Source organism: Phodopus roborovskii, unplaced genomic scaffold, assembly GCF_943737965.1.
Source record: "Phodopus roborovskii unplaced genomic scaffold, PHOROB, whole genome shotgun sequence".
NCBI lineage: Eukaryota > Metazoa > Chordata > Mammalia > Rodentia > Cricetidae > Phodopus > Phodopus roborovskii.
In genome coordinates, this window is record NW_026125444.1 from 1771273 (window position 1) to 1789349 (window position 18077).

Sequence of the window (18077 nt, forward strand, 5' to 3'; positions counted from 1 at the left end):
GGAGAATACTATTCTTTTAATGCCATTCATGGGCTGTTTTATTAGTGGAAATCATTGTATCTATGACATGTTATGTTAAGCCCATGTATCTGCCCTCATTGCACTATAATTTTATATTAAAGTAGTAGCAATGCTGCAGGAATTGGTTCAGAAAGAGTCTTTCTAGTAAAGTTCATTGTAATATATATTGTATCACTGTCCAAAATAATCAGGAATATATTTTATTATTTCACACATTTGTTATAAAACGAAAATAGCACAGAAGACTGTATCTTTTTTAACTTCATTTCTCTCTCTCTCTCTCTCTCTCTCTCTCTCTGTGTGTGTGTGTGTGTGTGTGTGTATGTGTGTGTGTGTGTGTGTGTGTGTGTGTATGTGTGTGCCTATGTGTGCATGCCTAAAAGAGTTTTTAATGCAGTTTATGGTACTTTGTCTGTGCAGGCCAGAAGAAGGCATCAGGTTCCATGGATATATTGTTACTGGTTGTTGTGATCCACTTGATTTAAGAACTGGGAGCTAAACCCAGAAACTCTGGAAGAACAATGAGTTTTGTTAAACACTGAGACAACTCTCCAACCCTGAAAACGGCTTCTTATAAAGGAAAGCCAGGCAAATATTAAGCTTTTCATTTTCAGGCTTTGTATTTTTGTGTCTCTGTTTATTTTAGAGATTGTAATTTAATTTCTTCCTTCCATTTGTTTCCATTTCCTCCCTCCAAGCCCTCCCATACAAGTTCATGACTTCTTTGTTTTTCAGTAATTGTTTCACATGCCTATATGCATATACATATACAACTCTAAAAGTAACCAGTTGAGACTGTATAATTTTATTTGTATTATGCTTTCAGGGCTGACTATTTGGCACTGAACAACAAATTGGTGTGCTTTTCACTGGGAGGACCACCTCTCATGCTCCCAGCTTTACTCAGGAAACCACAACCAATGGGCAGAGTTGTAGAACCAAGTCCCAACAAATGCATCTACAAAACATTGTCCTTCACTTAAGCAAGGACATATTGTGGAATAGTGGACAGAAATTGTAAGAGCCAGAGTGGCAGGGAGTTGGCTGTGAGATTGTGTTTCCTAGCAACATCAGAAGCTATACCTATAAATTTCCATTGCTATGACTGTCCAAACATGAGCTGAACAAGGAAGGCACCAATGAACAAGTCAAACTACAGTGGGGAATTGTTCAAGAGGCCTCAACCCTACACAAAGAACTAAAGGCAAAGGAGTTAAGAAATTTTTAGTTACCAGCTTAAAAAAAAGAGTTTACAAGGCACATATTGAATTTTGAATCTTGTTATGCTTATTTGAACCAGTATGTTGGAACTTATGAAAGAGCAGTTTTAATTTTAACAATGATAAGTTACAGTAATTTCATGTGATTAAAGGAAAAAAGTTACTTTAATGTATTTTATTACATCTCCTGGTGTGAATTGCTTTCTATGCTAGACTTGCAGAATCATGCTCTCATTTACTAGTTATAAATTGTGGCTCTTGTTTCCCTATGAGCAATATGCTACAGATAGAACAATAATGGTCTTCTATAAAAATATGTAGATTCTCCATAGTAGATACCCTTCATGGGACAATAACTCACATTTATGACTTGACTGTGAGTTGAATTCATCAAGCAGCATTTATGCACAGACAAAAAGAAATCTTCACTTCATGGTGTGCTTTGCAATGCTTATTTTGTTCCACTGTGTTATATGGAAATTCTTGCAATAAAAGGAGATGAAGTGATTTTAAGGATTAATACATTAGTTGGGTGAAGCAAAGGAGAAGTGTCATGCGATAGGATGTCTGACTAATAGTGAGTACAATAAAGAAAAATTTGAATGTGTGCCACATGATTCTGTAAGTCTCTTGAATTAGGTCACAAGTTCTAGCGCTGAGCTAGTAATAATGATTTTGAGAAAATAATAAATATCTACTTTAGCCTGTACATTTACAATGGAGCAGATTCACAGGAAAGGGCAATATTTTTTGAGTAGTGGTTTTACTTAGCTATGAAAAAGCTGGCTTAGAGTCTGGGCTTTGTGCTTATTTCAGAGTGTTGGGGAAAACTATTTTCTAATTAACCACATAGTTATGTAATTATGGAAAACATTGTCTACTACAGCACATTAGTGACTTTTCTTTCTTTATTATAGATTTTTAGAAATCCAGTAAGAAGCCACCATCTTCCTCTTTGAAAATGAGCCTTTATTTCCAAGGTACATTTGATATATGTCAAGGAGTTAGAGCTCAATGAATTCAAGACATTGCATGTAACAGACCTAGCAGAAACATAAAACAATGATTTTTTTCCAAATATTTCCCATTACTTTTCACTATTACTATTATGTTAACAAGAGTTAGTGTTTTTAGGCATGATGTTCTCTAGACATATAGAATTTATATCCAGAAACACTGCATGATGGAAGGTGTATGTCAAAGGTAAAAACAAAACAAATAAAAAAAATCAATTTTTTTTTCAGAGAAACCAAATAATCCACATACAAACACTTCTTTTATAACCTTTTGGCAATGTTGTGTTCCTTGAACTTCTCAACAGTGACTCACAAAGGAAAGAACACTACAATTATCCTGTCTGTAACAACTACAAAATTAAAATTAGTCATAATTACTTTTGCTCTAGAATAATAACGTGAAAGCTTTTGAAAAAAAGTATATATTTTCCCAAGAAAGGAGCTATTTCATACATAATGTAAGCATATGCCAACATATTTACAACATATTATAAAAAGTTTCTCTGCATAATATATCTGCCACTGGGTTTCTCAAAAGCCAATATACAATTTCTGTTTTATTGCATGAAAAAATTTAGAGTAGAAGTCTTATTAATAAAATTCCTCCCCTTTTCTCAATTTAACCAGTAAAGCAAACATAAACAAAATAATATTTATTTGCTATGTAATAAAGAAAAAGTCCTGATGAACCAACTAGTATAGCAAACATAAACAAAATAACATTTATTTGCTATGTAGTAAAAGCAAGTTCTGATGAACCAGTAAAGCAAACAGAAACAAAATAATATTTGCTCTGTAATAAAAACAAGTCCTGATGGTAGACCTCATGTGTATTCTGCTATTAAATCATGTCAGAGGAAACAGAAGCAAAGGAAGAAAGAGGTGGTTGATGAAGGCAAATGGATTGATTTAAGATGATATACTGTAAATTAGATGTCCAGCAAGTCCACATCCTCTAACTGAAGAGAGGTCTTTACCTATCTTAAATCTATTTCCAAATGACAGAATAGCAAATGCACCCAGACATTTATGGAGAAGGATGTGTTATAATAAAGGGCTATATTGTAGAGAAAGCACTGTGCCATCTCTTGTAAACTTAACATTTTAAGAAGTTGAAATTAATATTCATGAAGTAATTGTAAAAGTCTATAATAATATATATTGAAATAATAATTTTTGAAGAACCATAAGAAGGTTATGGGCTTTGAGTAACTAGAAATGATTAAAGATCATATAGTTACTTAAAATGGGAAAAGATAGTTGATGATGTTTCAGTAGATGAAGGAACAGTGGATGTCATCTGTCTCTGTTGCAAGGACCTTAGCTTCAGGAGAGTATATGTCCTTTATTGTGGGTGTAAACAGAATGAACTTTTACACTAATGCTGTGCAGCCTTTTTGAGTGGAGAAAATAGAAAATGATAATGAAGTAAATCAAATGCAAATCATTATGAAAGTATGTTAATACTTCAAATGAATGCATTATCTTCAATATTTAATTTTTAATTAATACAACTGACAATGTCATACTTGTATACAATTCATTATGCCAATACAAATGTTTTAAAAATGATATCATGTAAAAGTAGCATTATACTGAGTTCCAGTCTAATAATATAATAATAGAGACCCTTGCATTTTACATAGGGATATTTTTTTTTTTTTGTACATGTGCAATAAATGGTGAAACCTTTCCACAATGAATCTGTTGTCATGGCTTCCTTTCCCCATTGCTATTCTCCCCAGTTTATTTCCCCTTTTATTGCCCATTGCTTTTAGAAGGAATAAATATTAATGAGTTCCACAATGTAGTTTGTACTCCTCTGTTAACACTAGAGAGAGTACCTACTCCCTATTGAGTAATCATTAGCAAGGCAGTGAACAGCTAGTGGCAGCCACAAACCATTTCTTTTACATCCTTACATAGCAGGAGTGTGCCTCTGAAAAAAAATGCTATTCATTCTCCAGTGCACATCCCTGAGTGCTAGTTTCAGAATTCCTTCTGGTGCTATCAGTCACCTACAACAGACTTCACGAACTAAGTGCGTAAGGGTGACAAAAAGAATACAAAGCACAACCATTTGATCAAGTCATGGTAGAAGAAATTTTATACTCTATCTTTCTCTTATTAATGGAAGGTCCTGTACTAACAATTATGGATTTTTTTCCATCTCAGGTAATAAGTCTGATGTACAACGAAATTATCCTGTTTTTCCCAAATTTTCCAGAAATATATAACAGGTTTTTACAAATGTATAGCCAAGTGACCTGAAACAGGAATCTGAATATGGCTAAGACTACTTTTCATTCCCCTTTTCTCCCATGTGCATTATTGTAAGAACTATGGAATCAAGGCTTTTCTGGAAATACATACCTAACCCTCCTGTTTCTCATCTTAAACTGGTGATTCTCTTCATCCATTTATAAAGGCCAATAGCAGTGTTAGAATTAAAGAAAGATTAATGGAGAAGCATATGAGAAGTTTCAGGTTTAGGATACTTCACATGGTGGGCTTCTCCAGCTCTGGTAGTAAATCACCCATATCTTGCACTTGTGTTGCATTCATTGTCTTCTTTAATTAGAAAATCATTTTAAAATGTATCAGCTTTGGGAGTCAGACCTCCACAATCTCAATCCCCCCAGTGCTCAGAAACTAGGTAACTCTATAGTATGGTGACTATCTTCCAAGACACTAACTGTGGCCTTTGCTTACCTATAGAAATCACAATCTCACTGGGTATCTGTGGTGATGATGTGTTTATGATGTAATAAAGCTTTCCTGGAGATCAGAATGCAAACGAGTTAGCCATAGAAGTTGGACAGTGGTTGGTACACACCTTTATTCCCATGACTCAGGAGACAAAGGCAGATGGATCTCTGAGAGGCCAAGGCCACCCAGAGCTACACAAGAGTGAATCAGTCAAAAAGAGAAACAGACCTCATTCCTTTAATCCCAGCATTAAAGAGGTACATATAAAGAAAAAGCAAAGGGTCTTATGTAGGCAATTAGTCTCTAGTCATGTTGAAGAGAGCATTGCACTCTAGACAGTTTGAGGAGCAGTGCAGTTTGGAGGTGCAATCTGAGATTTGGTGGATTGCTTCTTTGGTCTGAGCACTGGTGGAGGTAAGAGATCTCTAGTGGCTGCCTGCTTTGCTTCTCTGATCTTCTGCATTAACCCCTGTATCTATTTCTGGTTTTTTACTATCCATGCTACAGGTAACATCAAGGATTTGCATTTTCTTAAAGTATTCAGGTGGTTCTTGAACTACACATTGAGGTTATATTCTTTGGAGACCAATTATTTACCCAATAAGTAAGTCCTTATAATGGTTAAAGTTGATTATCAATTAACAAGATCCAGAATCACCTTGGAGGGACTGTCTGGGTATGGTTTTTTTTTTTCAGTTATTATGTAGATAGTTTAGATTCTCTGTGGGATTGTTAAGATTAGGCTGAGATGTGAAAACCTACCTTTACACTCCATGGTACCATTTCATGGGCTAGGGTTTTATACTGAATAAAAAATAGAAGGCATATTGAATACCTACTTCATCCTTGTAGAGGCATATACTTTTCTACATGCAAATAACTAGCATAGGGTCTTAGTTAATATCATTTTTATAGATGCTATTACTATTATTTTATAGTGGACATTTGGGGTTTAAATTTAGATATTTATAAATATTGACATACACTCATGTTGTTGGAAATATTTTGTTTTTCTCACTTTTTAACATACCATAAAATCATTACCTATTATGCTTTTATCTTAATACTGTCTATATATATTGTTAGGATATCACATGAAGCTTTCTTCAGGAAACATGTATAAAGAATAATTTTTTTATTCTTCTGGAAAATATTTTTGGTCAATGGCATTTATATTTACTATTAGTGAATTGAAGGAAGAAAAAGGAAATGAAAGACACGAATAGATAAGAGATGTTTATATTTTTGCGTTCCATTTCTTCAATTTCAAAAGTGTTAACCACTTGGGTGTACCACTGAAATGTAGTAGTTTGTCAATAACTTATAGTAACTAAATTCTGTTGAGTCTTATGTTTGTAAATATAAACTTGTAGTCTAGAGATTCTGGGTAATTATGAGTATTAAAGAAAATTCTAGCTGGGCGTTGGTGGTACATACTTTTAATCCCAGGACTCTGGAGACAGGAGGCAGGAGGATCTCTGTGAGATCAAGGCCAGCCTGGTCTACAGAGCAAGTTCCAGGACAAGCTCCAAAGAAATACAGAGAAACCTTGTCTCAGAAAACCAAAAAAAAAAAAAATAAATAAAAATAAATAAATAAATAAATAAAAAGAACATCTTATGCCAAATATAATTTAATTGATCCAGTCATTATTCTTCTAGTTATATTATATCCTTAATAATATTTTAGCTGGACTTTCTAAACAAATATGGCATCATTAATTACATAATTAAATACAGTATTTAATCTCTTAGTCTAATTATTTTGCAACAGTATTTGTACATGGTATCAATAATTCAAGCTCCCACCAATGAATACTTTTCAAATTATTTCAAAAAATAAAAAGAAAGAATCACTTTTAATCTCCTTCTATGTAACTAGTATTATTTTATGCAAAGCCATGTAAAAGCACAACAACAACAACAAAGGATATTATAGGCCAGTATCCCTGATGAGCATAGATGCAAAAATTCTTAACAAAATACTTCAAACTGAATACCAGCATACATATAAACAACATATAACGTTGGCTTCACCTAGTAGATACTTGGATGGTTAGCCCCACTGAAGTTGATAATGTTATGAAGAATAAAATGGATTTAAAGATAAAAATCACATAAACATTTAAATAGATGCCGAAAAGGCCTTGGAAAAAAAAATACAATATGTTTTCATGACAAAAGCCGTAGGAGAATGGGATTAGAGGAAATATGACTCATCATCATAAAAGATACATAAGTTAAATACAAAAGAAACATCATCCTAAATGAAGAAAAACTTGAAAGATACCATTAGAACCAGGAAGACAAGGATGTCCACTACCCCAATCCTTTTCAATAAAGTACTTGAAGCCCTAGAAATTTACGGCAATAAAAGGAAATTAAGGGACAAAAATAGGAAAAAGAGAAGTCATATTTTACCTCTTGCAGACATAGTATTATCAATACTATACAAAAACTAATGCTCAAAATTCCACCAGAAATGTTCGAGCAATGATCAACACACTTAGCCGTGGCAGAATACAAAATCAACTTATATACCCATAACAAAAGAGACATCACAGAAACACTTCCATTTACAATAGCTGAAAAAAAATACTATGAATTAAGGGTAAGCAAGGGGTGGAAGACCTATACAATAAACACTTTAAATTTCTGGAAAAAAAAAAAAAAAAGAGAGATGAGGGAGATACTAGCAGATGGAAAGACCTCCCATGCACATTGTCAAAATTAGATTGTGAAAATGATCATCTTACCAAAAGCAAATAACAGATTCAGTATCATTTTAACACCTGTAATATTCTTCACAGGAATAGAAATTTGCAGTTTTTGTTAGTGCAGTACAGTATAGAAATTCTTTGTTTTCACTTTAGGAATCCCCATTAGTGATTTTTCCCTTTGCCCACCCCCACCCACTTTTTTCCCAGGTGGTACCATTGGCCTGGTTCCATTTGTTATATTATTTCCCCAGCTTTTGTGCCTTTAGGTCTCCCAACGTAACCATAAATTTGAAAGTAAAACTAGCTTGAGTGCAGGCCTATCGCTGAGTGTCTTTGGAGAGGCTCATTTTCTCAATGCAAGATGACCTAGTATGCTGTCAGCTCCCTGTAAGGGAAGTTGGGATTCCCGAAGCACTCAGAGCCATAACCTCATTAGATGACACAGCAATTTACTATTTCTGTGTCCTGCCCCTTACTTGCTTCACTGCTCCTAAGTCACAATAATGCATAGCCCTCAACCTGCACCATTTCCCACTTCAGAGAAACCACAGCAAGAAAGCATCAGCATACTTTGCTGGTTTGTTCTGGGAATTGCTTAGTCAAGGGTTCACTTCCACCCTTAAAAGCATTTAAAAAAAAAAAAAATTACATCTTGGGAGCCTAAGTAGTTTTGAAAAGATAATATCAAGATAATGTAGTCTTTCATCCTGATGAAAATGGAATGGGAGAGCTACTATTAACTATGCATATTCAGAAAAATAAAATTAAATAACATGGAGATGAATACAAGGAAAAATAGAATCAAAACCTAGAATTTCTAGAGTTCTGTCTCAGGCTCCTTTGAAAGTAGCATTAAGGACAAAAGTACAAACTACAGTTAAGTTAGCTACTTAACTCAAATAGAGAGAATAAAAGTGTTTCAAAATGGTCAAATACTTTTAAAATAGAATTTTAAGTGAACAAACTTGTCAAAGTACATCAACATGGCCTCATCCTTTGCTCTAACCTCTCTATCAAAATTCTAAGATCTATTAATGTCTCTGTAGGTGAAGGGCAGAGGGAGTGTAAATATTGTCTCTGCCTATGAGAGAGAGTTTTAAAGAGGGGGGATCAATTAAGCAGTCATTTTCAGACAAATTTCAAACATTTTGTATCATGGGGGCTGTAAACACTCTGAGCACTTGACCTTAGCCAAGCAAAGAATCATTGTTTGCATGTGGATACAATACTGTTTTTAATGACTCTATTTTTGTTTGCATACTTCCTGAGATCTTATGGGTAGGCTCCCCTTCCCATAAAAAGTCTCAGAATTCACCTCTGGATACAACACTAACCATCTTATTCTAGTTCCCATTAGCATTTATCCCAATGGGTGAAACCTCTTAAGATCTCCAGATCAGGAGGAAACTGTACAGGGTATCAATCCTTCTCTTTCTGTTCTCTCCAGAGGGTACCTTGGCAAGAAATCTCCGATTCCTTCAGGGTTTTCTACTGCGGTAATTATCCTACAACAATAGTACATTTCATCTACAGTACAGGCTGTATCTCCAAATCATAGCCACCATACCTTTTATTTATGTTTCAATTCACCATATCAGGCTTAGTCAGGCACAGAATGGAACATTTGGACATGTAAAAAATTATGAAAAGTGTTTAACTTCTTTCAGTAAAAGTGTTTATTTACTATCATTTATATAACTGTTTGCATGATTACTATGTATAAGGTATAATAATAACTGTTGAAGTCAGTAATTATTTTCTGTAATCTATACCTGTGATGATATTGTATTAATTCTCAAAAAACTGAGATCATTTACATGTCATGGGATAGATTGTTACACATCTAGGATCCTAAGAGTGAAAGCACAATTTTTTTTCTGAGATGGTTAAGCACAGTGAACTGTAAAGGTTCAGGCTCATGATGTGATACTCAGATGTACAGTTCTGATAGTAAAGTGATATACAATAGTCCCACCCATATGTTATTTCAAAAGTGATGGACAGCAAAGGTGTACCATTAAACTTTGATGTACTGTGATAGTGACTTTCTGTAACAAGAGAGAATTAGCATCATCAGCAAAGCCCACCTTTCCTTTTCAAGATAAAGCAATGGCTAAAGTGTGCTCACTATTAAAAGTATAGATAGAGAGAGAGCTAAAGCATAATGAGTCTATATTATACGTAGGAGGAATGTGCCTATTTTATTCTCATTTCTTGGCAGAGTGTGGGAGAGTATGAGTTTATATGGCTTTCTACACAGTCCAGTTCAACTCTTTTTTCCTTCCAACTATCTTTTATAAGCACCAATCCTTTCTGCTGTTGTACCTTATCACACAGGTTCACAGTCTGTGCTCTCTTTCTTGGCAATCCGAGCCTCTCTATTGTCGTCCAGATATTATTAATGTACTTCCTAGAGAAGACCTGTTCAAGTTTTCTATGATGTAAGTCATCTTGAGTATGATCTACTTTTTCACACTGTTTTACTTTCAATAATCTAGACCATGCTTGACCTGTACCCACTAAAAGGATCCCTAGGTTATTGGACTTAAAAATCTATTTTAGTTTCCCTTTGACCTGTGAACACAATCAATTTGTTCCTACTCCACTGAAGATGAACATCCAATGAGAAATATTTTTAGCTGCTGTCTAAGATAAACACGGGTCACTTCCCCATGGGCTCCACCCTGGCATACACTGATAAAGGCTGATTTTGTCCTAGTATGATCTGGACACCATTTACAGCTATCCTGAGTCCCAATCAGGTGGATGAACAAAACTGTTAAGTCTCCACTACTAATTCACCTCAGTATGAAGCTTTCCAGGGCTTTTCTCTAAAGAGATAGTTGTCCTCTGGCTGGACATTGTAGGAGAAGCATTGTCAAGAATTACCTACTGCTAGCAGCTTTTTGTATTATCAATAGACGCTATCATTGGCTTACACAATATTGTGATGATAATTTGACTGTCACAATTTGAGTGTTCTAGTGTATTAAACTAAACATATGTGCACATTAATCACTTATGTTTTGATTTTCTGAAAACTGAGGCTGGCAGGAGTATTTTTGTGACCACTATGGTATGATTTAGTTAATAATAGTGCCATACACAGTGAAGGAAAGTGACAAAGATGACCCTGTCTTCACGATAATACGGGCATTAGCCTTTGATTCCATAATGAGACCTACCTGTCAAAATACTAAAGAAGTTTATATGAACTTCATATCACCTGCTATATTTGAGTGTGAGGAAGTTTATTTTGAGTCAAATTATTTGGAACTGATGTTAAAAATACCTTGCTACTTGTGAAAACAACTCATTTATAGAACAGTATGAATCTTCAAAAGAAAGTGTGGAATTTGTTCTTTGAAATAAACTCAGTATAGATGGAATATCAGGGGGATTTGTGCATGGTAGCACAGTCAACATTTGTGAGTCTGCTGTCACAATGGGGCATCGTGGTAGGGGCTGGTTTGAGAGGTCCCTCTCTCTTTATACATGAGATTTGGCCTTTTCATATTTATTGAAGGAAAACAGGCTGTGCATAATCTCTACAACAGACAGTCTAATTGTTCCCCATTCACTCATATTTGTAATCCACATATTTCACTCCTGGGATGCTGCTGTATCGAGTGAATTTCTATTGGGAAATGTTAATAGCGCCTAAGGAAGACCTACATGTATGTTTTGAGGAAGGAAAGCAATCACTTTTAACTCACACACACACAACAAAACAAACACGACCTCTACCCTGTATTAATATTCTAAGTATATAAAAGAATACACATTCCTAAGTTACTCATGGTATATATACCAGTCATAAATATTCATTTTAGGTGAACTCATTATTTAATGTCCACTTAACTTTCTTTGGTATTTGCTTTATTTTATTAAGATACATCTTAATAATGATATTCTTCTTGTGTTCCTGTCTTTCTGTTTTATTTTGGTTCGTCGCAGTGGTTTAGAAGAGGTGTGAGGGGCTCTGAAAAAAAAATTGATTTAAAACATAGCCAGTTGCAGTCCAGAATTCTCAAGATCTTCTGAAAGTAATAACCTTCAAGACATAATTGACATTCAGAAACTAAAATCTGATCTACTCTAAGCAATGAAATTATACTACTCTGAAAAGCCTACTGTAATAAATCTACCTAAAAGTTTTCAGAATGCAGCCATTAAAGTGGCCAGGAAAATATTAATGTACTAACATTTGTGTTTTATGCTACTTCCTTATAACCTCAGGCTACATTAGTAGTAAAATCTATCCTAAAGTTATATTCCTAAATGAGCTGACATGCTGGGTAAAATTAGTCGATGTAGAACAATTAAATTTTGGAAGTTGCAAATGCAAAACTTCAGTGCTTTTCATTGGTCACTGGCAATGCCCCACTTGCTCAGGCTGTAAAGCAAATCTTAGTTTTAAAAGCTTCCATTTCTCTTCCTGTCCTCTCACCCTACCCCCTTTTCTGATTATTCTTATTCAGAATTCTTCCCCAATTATTATCTTTTTTTCTCTTCTTTTATTTTCTTTCATCAACTAGTTGTTTTTCATTTCCCAATCAACATATTTCCTAAGAAGTTCCCTTCTAGTCCCAGTTGTCAAATGCAAATGTGCTTTGTTCTGACATTGCTTTAGTGTTGTACCTTGATAAGTCACTATCCTCTCTGCCTGAAACAAACTCCTGCAGTCTGTGCTCTCACCCTCTTTTCTCAAAGTTGCTTGTCAGTGGTCAGTCTGCTGAACTACTATTCACACTAGTTTTTTGCTAATTGTGGTTATGCAGGTCATCATACTGTTGTGACTTTTGCTTTGTGTACCATCATAATGAATTTTAAGACTTTTATGAAATGAAATATATGTTGACATATTATCCTATTATATCCATCTTTGGATCTTTGGTTATAACCAGTTTACTGATATCTAATAAATATATGTCATATGGATTAGTGTAGTATACAAAATGCTACAAGAAGACCAGAGAAGCAAAGCAGCCAAGCCAGTAGTAGATCTTCTACCAAGCTGAAATGGCAAATCTGTATACAGGAATCCTCAGAGGCAAAAGGCTCTCAGATACTGTCTCCTCCTCCTCCTTATATTCCTTTCTCTGCCCAGCAATATCTTCCTGTCTCCACTTCCTTAATGCTGGGATTAAAAGCCTGTGATCCCAGGTGCTGAGATCAACTTTATGTGAGCTGTTTCTTTTAGGAATGTATCAATTTCATGTAGTTAGTGTGGCCTTGAACTAACAGAGATCCATCTACCTCTTAAACCTGAGCCCTAGGATTGAATGTGTTTACCACCACTGCCTGATCTCTATAGCTTGTGGCTGACTTTGCTCTCTGAATCCTCAGACAAGCTTTAATAAATCATAAATAATATGTCATCACAGATTAGTCTTGGGAGTCTTGCTGGTACACAGATAAATAGTGGCTTACAGAACTATTTTAAAGAACCCATGATAAACTTGACCTAATAACATAGTGATCCTCCCATAGCATGGGCCGTTTTGAATTCACTTGGTCTTTTGCACACTTGTCCATCCAGTCCCCCAATTGATTAAATTATAATAAAAATAAGGGGTGAGCCCTATACTTATCTGCGCTTATAGGGACAAATACATGAAATGTAGTTCAGAAATATGTTGGTTTAGAAAATGGCAGCTGGAGGTTCTCCTCCAAGATCCAAGTATTTGAGTACTGGCCTCAAGTATTTGGCAGGTTTCTAGTACCATGCCTGAAAACTTCTACATCTGAGGCTCAGGGGTCATAGAGAAGACAAGGTAGGAAGAATGCAAGAGTGAGAGGAAGAGGAAGCTTGCAGTGACATATTTTCTCCTAGGAATGTCAGAAAAAGTGCACCTGTGAAGTGTCAGCAACACTGCTGCCTAAACAAAACCTGAACATAGATGGCACCATTAGACATGTTAACACAGAAGGGGCATACCTCGTGGAAATTTCACCCTCCACAAGGAACTGTAGACTGCTAAAGAATGAATGTTGAGAGCAAGACAAGTAGTCTTCCCCAAGGAATAGTCCCCAAATTGACTATCTAGTACAAAGTGGCTAGCCCTGAAACTATACTTATCTAAATATCATTACATAGACTGAGCAGATTTTATTTATATAATTAGGAAATGTATAACAACCTATTCAGCTATAAATCCAGCCACACTGAACCTCTTAGAAGAGAAAGTGGGAGGTACCCTTGAAGAAATTGGTACAGGAGACCACTTCCTAAACATAACTCCAGTAGCACAAACACTGAAATCAACAATTAATAAATGGGACCTCCTCAAACTGAGAAGCTTCTATAAGGCAAAGGACACAGGTGACAAGACCAAATGGCAGCCCACAGACTGGGAAAAGATTTTAACAATCCTACATCTTACAGAAAGCTGATCTCCAAAATATACAAAGAACTCAAGAAACTAGTCAACAAAACACTAAATAACCCTGTTAAAAAATAGTGTACAGAACCGAAGAAAGAATTCTCAATAGAGGAAATAAAAAAGACTGAAAGACACTTAAGAAAGCGCTCAACATCCTTAGCTATCAGGGAAATGCAAATCAAAACAACACTGAGATACCATCTTACTTTTGCTAGAATGGCTTAAATTAGAAACACCAATGACAACTTATGCTGGCGAAGATGTGGAGAAAGGGGAACACTGCTCCACTGCTGGTGGGAGTGCAAACTTGTACAGCCATTTTGGAGATCAGTATGACAGTTCCTCAGGAAAATGGGGATCAGTCTACCATAGGACCCAGCAATCCCACTCTTAGGCATATACCCAAGTGATCCACATCCATGCAACAAAGACATGTGTTCACCTGTGTTTGTAGCAGCATTATTTGTAATAGCAAGAACCTGGAAGCAACCTAGATGCCCCTCAACTGATGAATGGATAAAGAAGATGTGATACATTTATACAATGGAACACTACTCTGTGAAAAAAACAATGGAATCTTGAAATTCGCAGGCAAATGGATGAAACCATCCCAAATGAGGTAACCCAGTCACAAAAAGAGTCATATGGTTGTACTCACACATATATGGATTTTAGACATAGAGCAAAGATCACCAGCCTAGAATTCACATCGCCAGAGAAACTAGGACACAAGGAGGAATCTAAGAGATTCATACAAGGTCCCTCACAGAAGGGGAAAGGAACAAGATCTCCTGAGCATATTGGGAGTGGCAGTCCAGTGAGTGGAGAGGGAGCTAGGAGAAAGAGAAGGGGAGGAGAGGAAGCACGTTGGACTAGAAAGATTGAGTCATGGGAGGAATGGATGTGAGAGAGACAGAGAGAGAGAGAGAGAGAGAGAGAGAGAGATACCATAAAAGAGGGAGCCATTATATGTTTGAAGAGAAAACTGACTCTAGAGAAATGTTCAGAGACCTACAAGACTGACCCCAACTAACAATTTGAGCAACAGTGGAAAGGCTACCATAAATGCCCTTCCCTGATAATGAGATTGATGAGTAACTTATCCACCATCATAGAGCCCTCATCTAGTAGCTGATGGAAGCAGAGGCAGACACCCACAGCTAAACACTGAGCCAAACTCCTGGAATCCAGATGCAGAGTAGGAGGACAAGACCAGGCTATAGAAACCCACAGAGTCAGCTGGTCTGCACAAGGAGGAGATAATGAACCCCTAGACTGATAGCTGAGAATCCAGCATTGTACTGACTCAGACTCCCCAGACATGGGTCTCAGTTACATGACCTGGATAGTCTAAGGAACCTCTGACAGTGGAACCAGAACATAACACTGGTGCACAAAAGGACTTTGGAAGCACATTCCCCAAGGAGGGATACTCCCTTAACCTAGAGGCAGGAGGGACAGCCTAGTCCCTACTCCAAATGACTTGACAGATTTTGATGACCCCTCCTAGAAGGCATCAGCCTACCTGTGGAATGGGGGGGGGTGAGATGGGAGGATGGTTAGGGGGCATGGGAGGGCCAGGGTGGAAGACTGGGAGGGAGGGAAGCAGGGAGAGTGAACTGGGATCAATATGTAAAATAAGAAAAATAATAAAAGACAACAATCATAAATAATAAATTACAAAAATCCCTATATAACAAAACAGAAACAATAGACAACCAAATATACATATTAGTTTATTTTTAGTCACAAGTAAACAAAGTAAGATTTCTTTAAAAAGTTGATCATGAGCTTCATATTTATTTTTTTCATTTTATATATGCAATATACGCATATATTTACAAGATAGATTACAATTTTAGTTTCATAACTAATCACTCCTAAATTTCAATGCCAGTGGCTTTTACTATTTTTTTTTTTTTTAAAGACCTCTAAGACAAATAAAACCTGACCAAGGCAGAGGCAGAGTTGTGTTTAGTTTCTTATCAACCATCAGGGAGGTTTTCTTTAGCTGACTTGGACTGTAAATACAGTGTGAATAGTCGGGGGCTCTTCCTGTCCTCCATGGTCTGTTTATGTTCCTCAAGGGCAACTACCTGCTCAATCTTCATGAGCAAGCCATTTGAGGGGAGTATCACCTACCTTCTTTGTCCTTTTGTGTACTTAAGTGGGAGAGCTGGTTGTCATTGGTTTGTGTGCAGTATACCTCCCGAGTCTGGACACCACCTCCACAGAGGGCTGTCTGATTGGCACGCCTCTTGTCCTGCTGACTGAGCAAAGGGTCCACGTGGCACTCTGTCCACTCTGTAGTTCTCCAGCCATATCTAGATGAAGAGAATTTGAGGGTGGCAGCACTGCTTATTCAGGAAAACGTTTCTCCACTCTTTTCAGATTTTTGTAAAACTTAAACTCAAAAACACTTCTTCTGGATCCATACAGACTCCCAGTCAGATGCAGATTCAGTTTCAATAGCTTCCTTGTCCTCAATTGAGCATCCGTTAAAAGGGTTAAATGTAGAGTGTGCCTGTTTTAATTGCAACTGCTTGAGGTTACTCATCAATATTTTATGAAATAAGAACATAATGCTGAAAACATGAAATTTTATGTGCAATTAAACTGAACTCAAGCTTGCCCTCTCTTAATGCTTATAAACAAAGGCAGGCCAAATCTGAGAATTCCAAACATTCTAAGTGATGACAAGCCCAAACACTTGTTTTGCTTTTAATAAAATGCATGAAAATTGCTTATTCATATTGGAGCAAAATTTTAACTGCATTCTAGATTTAAAAATATAACAGAGCAATTCAGAGCTTTCTCATTACTGTCAAGAATCAGAAGTGTTTCATGTACATGCTCTGTAGAGACTAGCATTCCTGATGAATGCCAATGAATGATGGGAAAAGCTGACTAGGCTGTTAGTAAAGCACAGAAATGATAATCCCTGATTCTCAGAGCTCCAATCAAGATTATGATTTGAAAGCAATGTTGGGGTTGTCAGCCTGATTCTCCCTAGAAGGAGACAGACAGGGAAGCATTTCCTGATGTCACCAACAATAGAAAGTGATGACATTTCTCCACCTCTAGGAAAGCAGATATGTTAAAAGCCCAAAGGAAATGGCTCAAGTAGCATTTTGTCAGTCTAACCACTGATGATTCCCCATGCATCAGATTAATAGCTAACAGAGATGTAAATGGATGTGCTCATCTCAATTAGACAAAACGGTTAAGGGTGCCCTTACATGTCTTCTCTGGGTGTTTGGATCTGTCAGTGGTGAGTAATTTGCCAGTGATATTGAGATTCCTCCCCATTTTCATTTTTGGAAGTGGGGGTTTGGAGATGCACAATTGAGGGATTGGACCATCAAAGAACAAACAGCACTCAATCTTGCGTATAAAGAAGGAACATTTCTAGATACATGGATAATTGAGAATGAGTTAGGAATCGTGTAGAAGAAAGTAAAATGAAACAACCAATTTTCTATGGGATATTAAATGACATTAAAAAAAAAAACTCGAATGGCATTCCAGTTTGGGTCATACTAAAGAATGCTTCGATAAAAACAGACTTTAATATAAATAGCTGATATAATCCAAGAAAAGTGTTACGTTGGAAGATAAAGAGAACCAATGATATCTGCTTTAAGTGATATTTGAAGATTTAAGAAGATAAAAATGAGGCACCATGGTTAGACAAAAGCAGAAGAAACTTCCCGTGGAGACAACATCCAGAAATGTGGGCAACATCCCTGAGCTCTGTAATAGAGAAGAACTGTAGTCAGCAGCACCCGGAGTTCCCTAGAGGGGAACTGGGTTTTTTATTCCCTTCATGTATGGAAAGATTGTAGGTGATTGCAAAACACAATAGGAGACTTCGTGTAAACCATTGCTATTTTTGTTACCATGTCAATCTACTAATGGCACTAATTTGCCTCATCACCTGGTTTATGAATGTCAAACTATGTGCCTGTCCATGAAAGCATGGACAGTATAGAGAAGCTCCCAGTTG

The 18077-nt window shown here is 36.3% G+C and overlaps 1 protein-coding gene and 1 long non-coding RNA gene across 2 annotated transcripts in view; one reads left to right on the plus strand and one right to left on the minus strand.

Moving 5' to 3' along the window:
• Positions 1-18077, minus strand: part of Thsd7a (thrombospondin type 1 domain containing 7A) — a 373759-nt gene that overhangs the window by 151885 nt on the left and 203797 nt on the right. Inside the window, exon 4 of the mRNA XM_051175692.1 lies at positions 16214-16395. Within this exon, the coding sequence (XP_051031649.1) occupies positions 16214-16395 (182 nt within the window). The remainder of the gene's footprint in view (positions 1-16213; positions 16396-18077) is intronic.
• LOC127215322 (uncharacterized) overlaps positions 2161-18077 on the plus strand; it is a 43844-nt gene continuing 27927 nt past the window's right edge. Inside the window, exon 1 of the long non-coding RNA XR_007833941.1 lies at positions 2161-2221. This is a non-coding gene — a long non-coding RNA (uncharacterized LOC127215322). The remainder of the gene's footprint in view (positions 2222-18077) is intronic.